This window comes from Filicampus tigris, chromosome 4 (assembly GCF_054856515.1).
Source record: "Filicampus tigris isolate MCC_2025a chromosome 4, RoL_Ftig_1.0, whole genome shotgun sequence".
NCBI classification, from domain to species: Eukaryota; Metazoa; Chordata; class Actinopteri; order Syngnathiformes; family Syngnathidae; genus Filicampus; species Filicampus tigris.
The window spans coordinates 14,563,939-14,580,738 of NC_141220.1; the positions used below are offsets into that span (position 1 = coordinate 14,563,939).

Below are 16,800 nucleotides of genomic sequence, written 5' to 3' on the forward strand. Positions count from 1 at the left end.
ATGTCAGAGTCTTGCACATTTTTCAAAGTGTGGCATTGTGTAATGTAGCAAGACATGTTTGTAAAAAATGTACATATTTGTAAATAACAAAAGCTGAGGACACTGGTAGACTGGCACTTGGAAAAAAACAAAACAAACGTCAGAAAACAGCAGTCACTCATCCCCAAAATGTATGTGAACATCTCTACTTATGGCCAGATCAACCGAAAAAAAACATTGCTCCTATATTTTGTATTTTATGGACGACGTGTTTCTCTTGTAGTGATTGCACCTGTATGAAGAGGAAATGCCCTCAAATCTGTAATAATTAGAGAATCGTTCTAATAGTTTCAGAGGTTGACGTGAGCATAAGTAGAGATGTCAACATACATTTTGGTGACTTTTGATTGCAGTTTTCGCACATTAGGCGACGTTTAGTTTCCTACATTACACGTTAAGACTGTTGTGGTGCGTCACTGTAAGGCAAGTGAGGAGGGACGTATTACATTAGTGTCGGCAACTAGAGAGCCAATTGAACTGTTTCATAAAAGATTCCAGAGGAGCCACAAGCTTTTTGTACATCAATGAAGATATATTTTCTTTTCCTTTTTTTTTAAATTTTTTTTTTTAATTTAATTATGCAGCAGACACCCGGGTGGCCCGGTCGAAGCGAAATGTTGGATGTGGCTTTTGTATTAAGCATAAAATAATCCAGAATATTAGAATAATATTGGTAAAATTGAGTTAGTATGACATAATGTAATCAAAAGCAATGATTTAGTAATAATCCAGTGAATTCTTGCTTGATGTCTATGAACGAGGCATGAACGAGGCATCTTCACAATTTGCTTCACTTTGCTACATCCTGCGGCGTCGACGTACTCAAGAAGGCGTCTAAATTCAGTAATCCCTTGCCACTTCGCGGTTCACGTTTCACGGCCTCAGTGCCCGGGGTTTCAAAAATATTCATCCAGAATCTTACCTTGTTGTATCTCGCCAGTCTCATCCACGCTAATAAACGAACGGCACTTTTGAACAACGTTCTGTTTGGAAACTCATAACGTTATTCACCCCCCTTTTTACCCCCTTTAAGGCTGGGCTCTGGTGACGGGTCTGGGATGAGTAACACTATTTGGCCATAAATATAACACAATCCAATTAAAAAAATGAAAAAAAAGAAGTAGGCTGCTGCGTGAATATGAATTTAACACCACTGTTCCAAATCAGCTCATTGGATCTTATAGTAAACCCCCTTTATTGAAAATTAATCAATGAAAAGATTATGTACAACGAGGCCAACAGCAACATCCATTATGAATGAGACATACAGTTAATCGTCATTTAACAACGTTCATTAACTAGTGTCGCCGTGACGACGTCTGCTGAGTTTGTTGAATCGTTTCGTCAACGCAGACTACAGTCCCCCCCTAAAAAAGAACCGCAACGCTTCTCCAATTTAACAGTCGTCGTTGGCCTAAATGCATGAAATGCTTTCTTTCCATGAGCACATTGTTTCCAACGCCACCGTGCCCGCGTTGGCCTAAACATCATCACAAAGCTCTTAATCACACTTTACTTCACTCTCTTACACCACACACACACACACACACATTACACACAAACCCTAAAAGTGAAACACATGACAACAAAGACACTTTGATGCTTTTCTGTTGCTTCGAAACATGTCACATGACATTCAACATTAGCATCAAATGTCATTGTTATTTCTATAATTAAACAAACAAACTATGTCTTTAAAAAAGCTAATACAGTGAACCCTTGCTACTTACAGGGGGGTTAGGGACCAATCCCTGATGCGAATAGCAACCGATCAGATCAAATTTATCAGCATTTTTCTGTCCTCTGATTGGTTCTTCAGAGCAAAACTTGTTTTGTGCTGTAAGTTATTCAACATGAAATCCTCTGTAATCCTGATTTTTATTTGAGCTGGGCAATTTACTAAAATTTCCCGGTCCATTTGTCGCCTTCCATCTGCAGCCGGGGTACCCTTCCGCCATCCGTCCATCCGCCATCCTTTTTGTCCAGCCGGACCAAATAGTAATCGCCTATAGGCCGGTCCGCCTCTCATTTTAAATGGGCTTCCGTTACCGTTTCTGTCTACCAACTTCGACCAGCGAGGGTTCACTGTCTAATTGTGCTGAAAGTCGCGTTCATTGTGTCCACGATGGTGAATGTAGCGGCCACAAGTGCATTCTTTGCGTGTCCCCACGGTCATAACATCGCTGCACTCACCAAGGCTGCAGCTGTGTCTTTGATACAAACAATTGGCGGCGGTGGTACTTCTAAAGTGGTATTGCCCCTCCTCCTGCCACCGCCTCAAACGTATAATATTTAATTAGTAGACTATCACACTTAAAAGGACCCAAGGACTTTGCCTGAAAGACGAAAGAATTGGCCTTTTGTCCGTCGTCATTTTGCAGGGATAAAAATGCTGTAGATTTCCTCTAATTGCATTAAAAGAGAAGTATAGGCCTTTATACCGCCTTTCAAAACACACGTAGCTGAAGCTTTCAACTATTTAAAAAAAAAAAATGTTAATAAAACATTCTTTTATGTGGGTATTGCATTTAGATTGGCGTTATTGTCAAAGGCTTGCCAAGGCTGCTGACCCCCGCTGTTCTGCCAACACCCCCTCACCATTTACAGTAGACACACCATCACTTTTCATCACACAGCTAGCTAATGTACAAATAACTTGTTTTTCATGTTTTTCTTTTGAGTCCTTGCATCTTTGTCACACAAAGCGCTATTTCAATTCATCACTTGTTTTAACATCTTTTTTTTTCAGCGTGGGCAACTTTCCTTATAACAGTTTAGCAACGATAAAACAGTTGATATTTTGTAGGCCCGTACACCACTTTAACGCTTCTATACAGTTCATTTTCCATTTGGCTTTACGCAATCAGGGTTTTTTGGGTCGATTAGCCATTAGTGAGTTTGAAAAAAAACAAAACGATACTCAATCTCCAATTTGATCAGAGGATAGAGCAATAGCTTTACTGTGTTGAAACAACTTGTATTTTTACGCTGCAGTTGACCCCTGTCAGAGCAAAAATGCGATGCAAAAAATATTCATTTAAACCCCAAAAAATCTTCCATAGACAGTTTTTTGGTGCTGAACAAACTTTCGACCGATCCGGGGTGGTGGGTTGAGGTGGTGCTGAGAGAAGGCCTACGTCTGAAAGGCACCGCCCGCCACTGTGCAAATTATATTGACTTTTTATGGAATTGATTCATGAAAATAGTTTAATTCGCGTTTAGTATGGCAGCAATATATCTTGTATCCTCGCTTTGCAAATGTTTTGTGCGTCTTGACAACAAAGGAGCTATTTTTATATTTTATATTTTTCGTTCAAACAACACACCTGCCTGCTGGTTGCATGTGTGATTGACTGAAAGTGTGTGGCTAGCCCATAGTTAGCTGTAGAAAAGATTTTAAGATTCTACTACAAGTCTATAAATCACTGAATGATTTGGGCCCTGAATACTTTAAGGAAATGCTACTTGAATATAAACCCAGTAGGGCTCGGAGGTCTGCAGGTTTAGTCAAGAAGGGTAATACAAACATTTTTCCATCCATCCATCAAACCATGCATCCATCCCTCCTCATCACCTCATCTAAATCATAGCATGGCAAGGCAAGTTTAGTTGTAGAGAACAATTAATACTCAAGGCAATTCAGCAACATAAAATTATTTTATAATTTTCAGCCTGGATTTCACCATTGTTGGAATCAAGGCCAATCTCACATCTTCAGGTTCAGATTTTAACACCATAAAACTGAAAGCGCAGCCTCACTGTGACCCTGTCTGCACTTGGCTAAAAGAAATGAGGGTTTGCCTCTCCAAGCAGCTTCCAATCCAGGGCGGGCATGGCTGACTCTCAGGGGAGGCTTGGTCCCCGAATGCCAGGTCTGCAGTAGCTTGTTTCAAGGACCCAGTGAGCAGGTCATTACAGTGATCTAACCTGCTGAAGACAATCACATGTATTACTCTGTCTAATACAGGTTTAGACAGTATTGCCTTGGTTTTGGCAATGTTTTTTTAAGAGTAAACCTGCTGATTATTGAGTACATTTACAGACCTGTCTGTGACACATCGATCTGCCATCTGTATGGTTGTGTTCAGATTTTTTTTATATAGCTGCGTATTAGCTGGCCGAATGGAAGCACGGTTAAATGGAACAAGAGGGGTCCCAGGATTGACCCCTGGGGAACCCCACAGGTCATAGCAATTTGGTCAAAGACAGTTTAAATTTCTTCATCACTACCATCATCATCAAAATCAACTATTATTCATCCATCCATCCAGCCAGCCAGCCAGCCAGCCAGCCAGCCAGCCAGCCAGCCAGCCATCCATCCAGCCATCCATATTCTACCATAGTTTCAAACCTGTATAAAATGCCATTTCTAACTACAATACACAATTACATACACTTTCAGTATGAAATCCAAGTATATTTTGTGGTTCCACTCTGGCGTTATGGCCATGATGTAGCTGGTGAAACCTCTGAATACACACTCCATAAAAATAAAGTACACACATACACTTGGGCACACACACAAAAGGCGTGTGTGACAAAAGGGGCGGTGCCCCTCACAGGGTGGCGCTAACGTCCTTTTGGGAATTACAATTAGGATTTACGATGTGGTGGCAGAGGAGATGGCGGGTTCGGCTGCTGCTCGCCGCACAGTCAGGATGTGTGGCATTACTCACACACGAACGCACACACGCACGCATGCACTCTTAACAGACAGACAGACAGACACACACAAACGCACGCACACACGCGCACACACACTAAATGGAACAATAGGCCACATTTATTGTAACTGATCACCAAAATATAAAGATGTGGAAAAAAAGCTCAAGTTTGGAAAAAGAAATCCATGTGTTGGAAATAATTAGAAGTGTGGAAAGAAATTGGCGCACAAGCCGATGGAGTCATGGAAGGAAAAGCTCCGGCAGCGGCACCTGCAACTCACACAAAAACACCCCCAAACAGCGCACATCCGGGTAAAGACGAGAATTGCTCAAATCGCCGTAGGAGTCTGGTGAACCAAAATCCATGAAGTCTACTATTCTATACCAGATTTATTCCTTCATTTTTCTTGATTGTCTTTGACACTTCTCACAAACAAGAGTTGAATGCTGCTTAAAAATTCATTTCTTGTTTCTTTTCTTTATGTTTTTTTCTCATTAGAATGACATGGACGGGACAGACACATTTTAAAACCAAGACTTCATCCTCTCACAGATAATTGGTAGGAAATTGTATGTACAAATTATTTGAATAATCAGGCTATTTTCCATCAACTACAAAAAAAAGAAAAAAATGGTGATGATTCTGTGCGAGAAATGTTTTGTAAACCGCCACAAATTCAGCAGGTCGAGCATAGTTTCAACTCTTTACAATTCCTCACACACTAAAACGTCACTTACCAATTCCACTTTTTTTGCATGTATTCCTACAAAAATGTGGATATTTGTGACATTTTAATCATTGTTACGACCATACACCATGCAGTTTTCAGATGAAATCCTAATAAATTGTGTGTATCCGTGACTTCGTGTAACACTTGTTGCGGAAATCTTTGCATACCCACACTGAGTGAAAATGAAAAAGATGAATGAAAAACTCCCACGAGGTCAGTTTTTATTTCTTATTTATTTTTTTCTTTGATTGTCTTTCTCACCAGTATGACGTATACTGACACTTTTTAGAGCCATATTTGGCTAATAAATACAATGAAATGTTAAACCGCACAATTTGAAACACACAAAATAGTAATCACTGAAAAAAAACAAAAAACAAGTGTGTGTATGTGTAACGAGGTTGAACAGAGGCCACAACGGAGGAAAACAAAAAAATGAAAACCTGCTGGCCATAGACTACAACATGGGACCAAAACAACATCACCTCAGTCAATAATTTGAAGATAAAAGGAAAGGAAAATTGTACAAAGCTGGATCCAGTGCTTAGGATGTGTGAGGCGAGCAGGAGTTTGCCTGCCATATGAGTGATGTTCAGGCTCAGCTTGTGAAGCTCGTCTAAATAACAATAATAATAATACGGTCATAATAATGGTAAAAATTGCCCCCCTATAAAAAAAAACAAAAAACAAAATCAGAGGTAATGAGTGTAGAAAGTGGAAAGCTGTTCAAAATCAGAAAAAAATAAAACAAAATGAGTGAAATACCACAATTGGGGGAAAAAACAAGAGTGCTCAAATTGGGGTGCTTTTCTCAGACTATGCCCTTATCTCATGCTGCTATGTTTAAAATATTCATATTTATGATTATTTTTTTCTGGCCTTTTGTCATTTTCCCCAACATTATAATTTCACAAATGACACAAAGACAAAACATAAATCCACCTGCTTATCACTGATGTTGTTATTGCTCCTTTTCTGCAAATGCCTTTCTTTGGGGTTTCTGATGGGCAATAATTGTCTTACAGTTAGGATGAAAGGCTTTAAATCTTTTGGAAAGAAGTATTATTTATTGTATTTATTTGCTGATAATGGGATTAGAGGTTTTATTTGGAGACACTACAGTGATCATTTTTTAACAAGGGGAAAAAGGATCAGTATTAACATATATGTTGTCAGCATCACTGTTGATATTGTGCCTTTTCCAGGAAATGACTTTCTTCGGACTTCTGATTGGCTAAGATGGTTTTACAGTTAAGACTAAGGGCTTGATTATTATTTTTTAAACAGTTATAGCAGAAAATGAACATGGGCATAGTCTTAAAATAAAAACTGAACACCTATTTTCCCTCAATTACTTACCTTAATAAATTACTTCTAAATATACATGCAAGGTAGAAAAAGTACCATTAAAAAAAACAAACAAAAAAAGCAGAACTGAGTACGTTTTTTTTTCAAACAAAAGTTTGGTGTAAGTCACCTACCCTAGGCTGAGACATTTCAGATATCCACCAGCCATAATAAATTTTTCGCACCTATGGAAAACACAATTCGAAAATACATTGATGAGAAACATTCTCATCCTACAGTAGCGCCATCAAACTGAATGAATTGCAAGTGTTGTAAGAGCTGACAAAATGGCGTTTGGCCTCAAGGAATTCTGGGCAATGTGGTTCACGAGATCGATGCTGAGAAGCTTAAATGTGTAAGACTTTTTTTTTTTTTTTTTTTTTGCAGCATTTGTGAAAGTTAAGACTACACCATACCGAGTGAATGTAAATGTAGATTTGGCACATTTTGTGAAAAATCTGTTGCAATAACAATAAGAAGTAAAATTTTGTCGGGCGGGATTTGCTCCCTGTGTTTAACAGAACACTTTACATCTCTCTCATCGTACAAAACAAAGCACATTCACAAGCTGGCACATCATACCTGAGCTGGGATATAGATATAGTAATAATGCTGTGTAAGCATAATAATAATAATAATAATAATGAATTTGATGTGCTGTGTTTGTTTGAGATATGAATGTAAGACTATAAGATTTGTTATTTTATTTTTCTTAACATTAAAATTTCTCAAATTTCAAGTTGTGCCAGTCCAGAGTTTTTGTACAACGAGCGAGCTGCCGGTCCGGCGAAAATCTAATCAAAACTAAATTTCAAAAAGTCATAAAAACATCAAGGTCATCAAAAAATAAAAAATTAAAACGAGCTCACTCCTTTTAAAACACTTAAGACCAAATAGCTGCTGAAGAGTTCATGCATGGCTGGTTGCAAAAAAAAAGAAAAAAAGGTGACACCGGGATTGTCGCCTGTTCCGGCCTCTTGTCGTTAAGGTTGTCCTCTAAAAAGTCGTTGCGAGCGCGCTCAGTTGGCGCTGATGTCCTGCCGCGTCTCGTGTTCGCTGCTGTAGTCCGACTTGGGCTCGTCCTCGTAGTCGTCGTACATGTCCGTGTCCTCGTCGCCGTTGGCGGGGTGTCCGGGCATGTCCATGGCGGGCTCGTTCTTGACCGCGTCGTACGCACTCTGGATGACGGGCACGGTCGGCTCAGGGCTTGCCGAATTGCTGGAGCAGTCCGAGGTAAGGTGGGGTGAGGGGGTGGCGCCGGTCGCCATGGTGATGGTGCCCGGGTAAACGCCCACGCTGTTGCCCAGGGGAAGGGGAGCCTGAGGCCTGCCGGGTGGAATATGGAATATGATTAGAAGTGTAAGTGTCATTTTATTCACGCAACGCAGAGGAAAAACCACCATCAAAAAATTAAATCTAACAACAACAACATCAAGGTTTCACAAGACGCGCCAAAGTAATACTTTTATTGTTTTGGCCAGATCACAAAAACAACAAAAAGGCGAGTTTTTCAGCAAATAACATAGGAAAGGTTCTAAAAAAAATCTGAATAGGGATTTTGTATTTTTTTTGTCTGCCTGTTTTTTCCATTCAATAAACTGAAAGTGCCGATGTGGTACTCTGGTTCTCCCTGCTGCTGAACATGTTCATCAGTTGCACATGACTAAAATGTGGCAAATTGACATGTATTTTTGTATTTTGTTTAATTAAGGAGACAAGGGATTTGAAAAATGCATTTCAGGTTTAAATCGGTATAAAGTGGTTTGATGTTGCTGATGATTTGTTGTTTCTTTGAATTGAATTAACTTGAAGAGTTTGGGCTTCGGAGAGCTTTTACATGTTCGATTTTAATACACATGAAAGAAGCTACAGTCGAATTGAATTGGAATCTCACTGAATTGAATCTAATCGCCCCACCTGAAAATGCACCCTTCTTGAATCGTGTTGTACCCCATTGAAATACGTATCAAAAACCTTTTCAAACATGTACACCGAATTTCGCTGATCTCCGTTCTCGTGACAGCAGCCACTCAAAAATAATGTGTAAGATTATATACAAATATGTAAGGGCAAATGACAACTTTTATAAGATGCAGTACGCCCCAGGGTTGACAGGTATGAGGGACAAACAAACATTTGCACTCACAATCATACCTAGGGACAATTTAGAGTTCAATTAACCTACCATGCATGTTTCTTCTTTTGGAATGTGGGAGGAAACCGGAATTAACCGGAGAAAACCCACAGAGGCACAGGGAAAGCATGCAAACTCCGCACAGAAAGGCCTGGCCAGATTTGAACCCATAACCTCTGCACTGTGAGGTGGACCAGCCAACCACAGTGCACAGTGCACACACACACACACACCTACACGCACACACACACACACACGTCTTTGGCAGATCATTTAACAGTTGTATTTTACAGGAACAGAATCGTACTCAAGGATCAAAGAAAGCTATTAGAACAGTCTTTGAATCAAAATGTACTTTAATTTTTTCCTTACATTAATTCCAAGATTTTACTCAAGTAGTACTCAATCAGTTTAAAAAATGTAATTGCTTAACAGCACTATATATCTATGTATATATATATATATATATATATATATATATATATATATATATATATATATATATATATATATATATATATATATATATATATATATATATATATATATATATATATATATATATATATGTATGTTGTATCCATCCCTCCATGCAACGTCCACCCAAGAGAGAAAAGTACATCAGCCACCAGTGGTCAAGGCACCAGTGTATAATGAAGCGATTCGTGCGACGAAGAGAGGTGGTGAGCTCGGCAATTTTCTCTCTTCTGTATCGTCAATTAGCGCCATTCACTCTAACACTTTCTATGTGAAACAGAGGAGTCTTGTTGAAGAGGGCGCTCTGTTGGTTGGCGCAGCACTGATTGAAAGCACAGGCCTTCTTCTATGACAGGCTTCTCTTTGCATTAGCTTGACCACACATACACGCACGCACGCACACACACACGCACGTACGTACACGCAGTCAATGTAGCATTCAAACATCTGCTTACATTTCATATTCCACAGCGTCTGTCTGCGTCCAATTCCAGCAGCCGCAAGCTTGCCGGCATTGTCCTCGTTTTAATAAATGACACACTATTAAAAATGGCTCCTGTTGGAAGCCTTCTGCTAAATCCATCCGTGAGACGCTGACGGCTCTAAACGTGTCCCGCGGCCTGGATTCCATTAAGACAATGCCACTGTTCTCTCCTTTTGTGGCACACGTGTTGTGCTCGAACGGGAGAAAATACTGTAAGAAGCTCAGAGAATTCTGAGAAGTTGGTGTTTCACTCCAACAAATAGACGCGCGTCTGGATATTTCTTTTATTGTCAGTTGCTTTGAGCCAGGAAAAAGGCCTTGTGTAAAGCGCATTGTGACATTTCTGCAAACATTGATAATTTTATACGTGCATGTTATGATATTAGACAACCACATGTCGGCGTCTGCTGGAACACAAAACATCGCTAAAGAAATCCACATAACGCAGGATCCGTTAGATCAGACTAAACAAATACATGGACCTACACCATGGATGAACACAAAATTGTGTAGCATCCCCATGTGAGTCTGATGGAATACAGAATGTTGATAAAGAAACCGTAGCTGTAAACTGGTCCCACGACATAACCATGGACGCACAACATTTTGGAGTGACGCATGTCGAAGTCTACTGGAAGGCTAATCGTTGTTAAAGACGTGGTCTCCGCAAAAAGCAGAATCCGAGGCAGGGTGGGCAGGAAAAAAAATGTCTGGCAGTGCCCCAGAACATAAACATGGATGAACACGTCATTGTGAAGTGAGCACACGTAAAGTCGAATGTCGCAACTATTGAGGGCTCAGGTAACAACCAATCACGGCTCAGCTTCAGAAAACAGGTCAGCCGTTTTTGGTCGTTACCTGAGCGCTGAGCAGTTGCGATGTCATTTTCAGTCGACAGAAGTGACAAAATGGCCGCCCCCAGAGATGGCTAAACACGAGTGGATTAACTCTTATTACACAAACGCAATATTTATTAGAATTCCTTGTTACTAGTTGGCCTGCATTGAACACATTCTTGAAAAAAATATATTTGGGTTGACTTCCCCGTTGAAGATGAAAGGTTCCCCCAGACCTTTACAATTGGCGCCGTGACCCGGGGCTGTTGCGGGGTTTGTTAATCTATCGGAATGACAAATCTTTCTAAAGACACTGTTATCATGATAACGTAAGATCTGAAGACTGGGGGGAATAAATAAATTGCGTAGCTACCCGGAACAGAAATATGGGGGCATACAACATTGTGGAGCGAAACCTACTTCCTGGACTCACCCGACAAAGAACTGCCGCATCTCCTGACGGCGCGAGCGCATCATCTGCTTGTACTCGCCGATGCGTAGCTTTTTGCCGTCAATAATGCAGGTCCTCTTGGGTCGCGGCTTGTACTTGTAGTTAGGGTACTTCTCCAGGTGGATCTTGCTGAGGCGAGCCTGCTCTTCATAGTATGGCTGCTTCTCCTGGTTGGTCATCGCCTTCCAGCGGGAACCTGGACAACACACAGCCCGAAGGAGGAATTCAGTGTCTCAGTGGCTCAGACCTTAGTTTGCATCACTTTTTGTAAACAAAACACATCCACATGTGATTGTTGCCATCTTTTGTATAGTATTCTAAAGCCATGTAGTCACTGTGCAGCGTTTTTTAATTGAAATTAAGCCATGTGTTATTGATGTCTTTCTTAAATTTCAAGGCCATAGGCACAGTGCTGCTTTTCGTAAACAAAACTAAGCTATGCTTGATTGTCTTTTGAAAGCTCTGTGGTCATAGTACTGCTATTTGAAAATTAAATCACATTGTTGTCCGCTGTTTTGAATTCTACATCCACATACAGAGTGCTCCTTTTTGTAAACAAAATTAGGCTACACATGAGCATTGTCTTTTGCATATCACTTTAAAGATGTGTGGTCATCGTACTGATTTTTGTAAATGAAGCTAAATCATGTTATTGTCGTCTGTAGTTTTGAATTCCAAAGCCATGGACACAGTGCTGCTTTTTGTAAACAAAACAGAGCTAAAAGTTAATTGTTGTCTATTGTTTAGAATTATAAAGCCGTATAATTACAGTACCACTTTATGTGAACAAAATTTAGCCATGTGTTATTGTTATTTCGTTTACAATTTGAAAACTGGGCACAGTGCTGCTTTTTAGTAAACAAAATTGAGTTAAGTTTAATTGTTGTCTTTTGTGTAATTTTTAATATCCCAGATCAGTAATGCTTTTATAAAATAAACTACACTAAATGTCAACGTTGAATTCAATGAATTCTAAATGAAATGATTGTCGATGAAAACAAAGCCACATGAGCTCAATCAAGTCTTGTGTAGAATTCTAAAGCAGTTTGATCACAGTTCTTCTTTTTGTAGACAAAACTAATGTACATGTGATCGTTGTCTTTGGTGTCATTTTAAAGTTGTCTAATCCCAGTATTGCTTTTTATAAAAAAAAATGAAAAATCAAAATAAGACACGTGTGATGTCATCTTTTTGTGTAATTTCGTCACTACTGTAATCTGTCAATAAGAGTGTGATGTCTTGTACCAGATAATCAAATGGACGGACGTTTATCGATGTTTATCACCAAGCGACCTCACACTTTAACACTTTACGATGAGTCCAGCTGTGTTATGATGTCAGGAGGATGTTCATGGTACACATACAAACAGCGCATACTGTGGCTCTAAACAGACTTCAGATGAAATGAGAACCTCGCCCTCCTCTATGGTTCACAGGATTATGCAACAACTACAGAAGCATTTTTGCAAAAAATAATGCCAGCCATATGAATGTGTATGGAGTGGCAGTTGGTTTTATGACTTGACTCGAGTCAGACTGAAGTCATCAATTTTAGGACCTGGGACTTGCTTGGCTAAAAAAGACAGGTCAACTACGTTGACGTTGCCGTTTAGCTAACCCGATAGCCCGGCAAACATGAACTAAGTTTAGACAATATGGAGACTGGTTTTGGAACTATTAAAAATTATATGATGAACGTGTTAGTACAACTAAACTACACAACTGCAGACACTGAGGCCAAAGTGGGTTACTTGAAAAAATATGTGACGGAACATGAATGTATGACTTCACTTATGACTTGCTTAACCCAAGTTTGACTCAAATTGCTTAGTCGGGACTCGACTTGGGACTTGATACTTACAGGATGTGTAACTTGTGCATATGTGACTTATTCCGACCTCTGTTCATATCTGTTCTAAGTTCTTAAGCAGACTGTCACGCTGGCCCTGTGAATAACTGTCACATTGTCAAAGCCTCCAAGGAGTGTAGAAGCAACACTGTGTGAACTGTGTCAGTCACCAAGGACGGTCTGGAAGATAACATCGCCGATTTGACACTTTTTACTGTGTGCTCTGTATCATATGTCAGCCGGCTAATTGTCAGAGAGAAGCGATCCGAGGGCGGAACTGGAAAGAATTATGAATTTTTGTTTTTCACACCCACTTGTCACAAGCAAACTGGGAAACACTCTCACACCTGAACCATCTCGTGGGAACTGATACAAAAGCCATGGATTTGAGGCTTCAGAAGGCACGATGCCACAAGAGCGTTAGCTCGCAGCTAACAACAACACAGAGCAAGAGAATTGCACTCGTCGCTAGGCAGAATTCATCAGGCTCAATCATGACCTAGCAATCAAAAAAGGGCCTGTCTTCGAGTGTGTTTGAATGACAAACTAGTGAAGAGGGTCATTGGGCTAATAGCTAAATTCATTTACAAATTGACTTATTTTTCGACCAATTTAAAACATGTTATCTGTCATGTCATCTTCTACACCGCTTATCCTGTACAGGGTCGCGGGGAGGTGCTGGGGCCTATCCCAGCTGACAACAGGCAAAAGGCAGACTACACCCTGAACTCGCCAGCCAGTCGCAGGGCAAACATACAGACACACTGAGTGGGAACCAATCCCACACTGCCCGCACACAACTCAGGTGAGTGTACCTCTACACCAACAGCAACCCCAATTTAAAACATTCAAACTTCAAATTGCTCATTTTATTTCGGACATTTGCTTTCCATTCTCAGGTTACTATTTTACAAGTATGTTAGTCTTTACTGTTAGCATTTCAGAATTTCTCAATAGAAATAGTACATAAATGGCAGGATGTAAAAATCCTCATTTTTTTGTACTGACCTTTTAATATTAGAGTACTATGGGTATTTTAAAAGTTTACAATTCACATCCTATATTTTCCCTCATTTCACTTAATTCTACAGCCTTGTAGTTCAGAGTCAGCTCTTCAGCATCTAAATGCAATTCTAAAGAAACTGCATGCTCAAATTCTGTACAAAAGAATTTCAGCGAGGCCTATAAAATGCCACCAGAGGACAGTATCCCCTTCTCGTCCTGACGTATCTTCAAATTGAAGTAGTTTGACATTATTTTAGTTTTATCATAGACATGATTTACACTTGGGTGGCCGTAAAAGAAAGTTCAAATGTGGCAGTCAATAACAATAGCACATGCTCACCGAGGATCTTGCTGATGTTGGAGTTGTGCATGTCCGGGAAGGTCTGCAAGATCTTTCTGCGCTCATCCTTGGCCCAAACCATGAACGCGTTCATGGGCCTCTTGATGTGCGGCTCATTGTTGCTCCTGCCGCGTGCCTCTCGGAACACGCGAGCCTCCGCGATGTTGCTTCCTGTGAAGAAAAAAAATGAGAATTTGTGGTGATTTTTTTTCCCCAAAATGGAACCACATATTCTAGGCAGATGGGTGATGATAAATTGGAAAAAAATATGAGTTCTTGTCATTGCATGCGGGTGGCGCATGGTGATTAAGTATGATGACTTGCCATTGGTTCAGTAGTACGGCCCAGCATTTTTAGAAAATTCAGCACCCAAAGCCAGTTTCCCTTAGCAATAGGAAATTTGGTAGGCCTGTCTATCATGAGTAGACCCACCAAAAAAATGTTGCCTGCAAGCTTTCGCTACTGCAGGATTAGAATTCGGCTTTGCTGGAATAATAAAAACAAAACGTTCAAGAGGGTAACTTGTTGACATGAAACATTCTGTTTAGTTTTACTTTGCTAAGCTTGACAATAAATATTTGCACTGGTTGAATACCTGAACGAGACACAGTGACGCTCTTTGTAGCTTTACAGCTACAATGAGATATCAACCTTATAAGGCTCCACATTGACACTTTCAGCATTGAAACATACCTTGACCTTTTATGGTTGAAAGCACAAATGAGCTACTTTGGAGCCCAATTAGTGGCAAATATTGAATACAGAGCAATAATTTCATTGTAAAAATTGATTAAATGTGACTCATAATCCGAATTGTGTTCTTATCAGCTTTTGGTCAATTGATTACATACAGTATGTAAAAATGTTTTTTTTATTGTCATACTCTTTGAAAAATTAATACAATGAAAACAAAAGTTATTTTCTAAAGCAAGAGTTAGCTATAATTAGCTCAGTTTTAATGCTATCAAATCATGTTCCATACCTTTTCTAATACTGTGAACTGTAAAATACTATAGACATCTTACTTGTATGTGTTTTGTTCAGATTAGAGACTTTTTGAATACCATAAACTGGTGGCTTTGAGTCTAGCACAAGACGCAAAGCTTTGCCCAGTACACATTCCTGTAGCTGACAATGCTTTTCAAAAGGCAATGGAATCGGGAACATTTTGCTTCTTCGCAACTGTTGTGTCGTAAGAGTGGTTCATGTTGTTGCTGTCCCTGATCTTTTCAACCTTTTAAGACCACAAGATCTCAATTAATAAAGCTCTTAACTGCGTTTGACTTGACTGTTTTTTTGTGCCTGTTTTTTTTTACATATTGTTCTCATAGGTAGCAGTTGAAAAAAGTACCATGCATATTTTGACAAAATAAGGGGTCGAAAGTACCAATATTTGCAAATGTAAAAAGTTTTCCGAAAAATAAATTAAAGACATATTCCTGAAAAATCTACTAAAGTCCAGTAATGTATTTGTACTTTAGTACTTCCCATTGCTGAGTAGTACAGCACATCAACTTGACAGGTCAGCTTTGATGTCGCACAACAACAAGAACTAGGTGATGGCTCACCGTCCAGATCCTCCGGTCTGGTCAGGTCGATGACTCGATGGACCATCTTCCCAGCATCCTCCCCGAGCTTGCCCAGGTGGTGACTCAGCGTTTCGTAGTGCAGACGCTCCTGTGGAAAGCCGGGAAAATAAAAACATCAAGGTTGTTTTCAACAACATGGGCCAAAAATGCGATTGCTTTCTCCAACGTCACTCAAAACACACACAAGCTCAGACCGATGATGCCATTATGTCTTGCAGTTGTGATGAAAATGTTTTATTTTCATGAAATAGTGATCAAAAAACACAACTTTTCTTGAACGTGACATGAGTTTGTCACAGCTTTAAGGACATTTGAACATTCAACTTCATGTTTTGCTAACAGTCTTGCCACACAAATGTTGTCTTTTTTACACGCCCCCCCCTCGCTTTTGATATTTACAGTGGACACGGAAAGTATTAATTAAATTTAATTAAGTACTAATTTACACTCAGTACTCCATCTTGACAGCAAAAAAGTGGACATTTTTGTATATTTATTGAAGACAAAAACTGAAATATCATACAGTCATAAGTATTCAGACCCTGTGCTCAGTATTGAGTAGACACAGACTTTTTGAGATTTTTTGAGACGGCCATGAGTCTTGGAAATGATGCAACAAGTTTTTCACACCAAGATTTGGGGATCCGCTGCCATTCTTCCTTGCAGATCATCTCCAGTTTTGTCAGGTTGGATGGTGAACGGTGGTGGACAGCCATTTTCAGGTTTCTCCAGAGATGTTCAATCGGGTTTAGGTCAGGGCTCTGGCTGGGCCAGTCAAGAACGGTCACAGAGTTGTTCTGAAGCCTCTCCTTCGTTATTTTAGATGTGTGCCTCGGGTCATTGTGCTGTTGAAA

At 39.9% G+C, this 16,800-nt stretch overlaps 1 protein-coding gene across 6 annotated transcripts in view; it reads right to left on the reverse strand.

Annotated features, from left to right (window-relative positions):
- Nucleotides 1-5,648: 5,648 nt before the first annotated feature.
- The window catches only part of LOC147148597 (transcription factor SOX-6-like), a 119,041-nt gene continuing 107,889 nt past the window's right edge, over nt 5,649-16,800 (reverse strand). For all 6 annotated transcript variants that reach the window (XM_086028926.1, XM_086028927.1, XM_086028925.1 and 3 more), the window contains 4 exons: nt 15,926-16,034; nt 14,358-14,528; nt 11,146-11,359; nt 5,649-8,107 (listed from right to left, as the gene is read on the reverse strand). In XM_086028926.1, the coding sequence (XP_085885052.1) occupies nt 7,801-8,107; nt 11,146-11,359; nt 14,358-14,528; nt 15,926-16,034 (801 nt within the window). In that variant the 3' untranslated portion in view covers nt 5,649-7,800. The remainder of the gene's footprint in view (nt 8,108-11,145; nt 11,360-14,357; nt 14,529-15,925; nt 16,035-16,800) is intronic.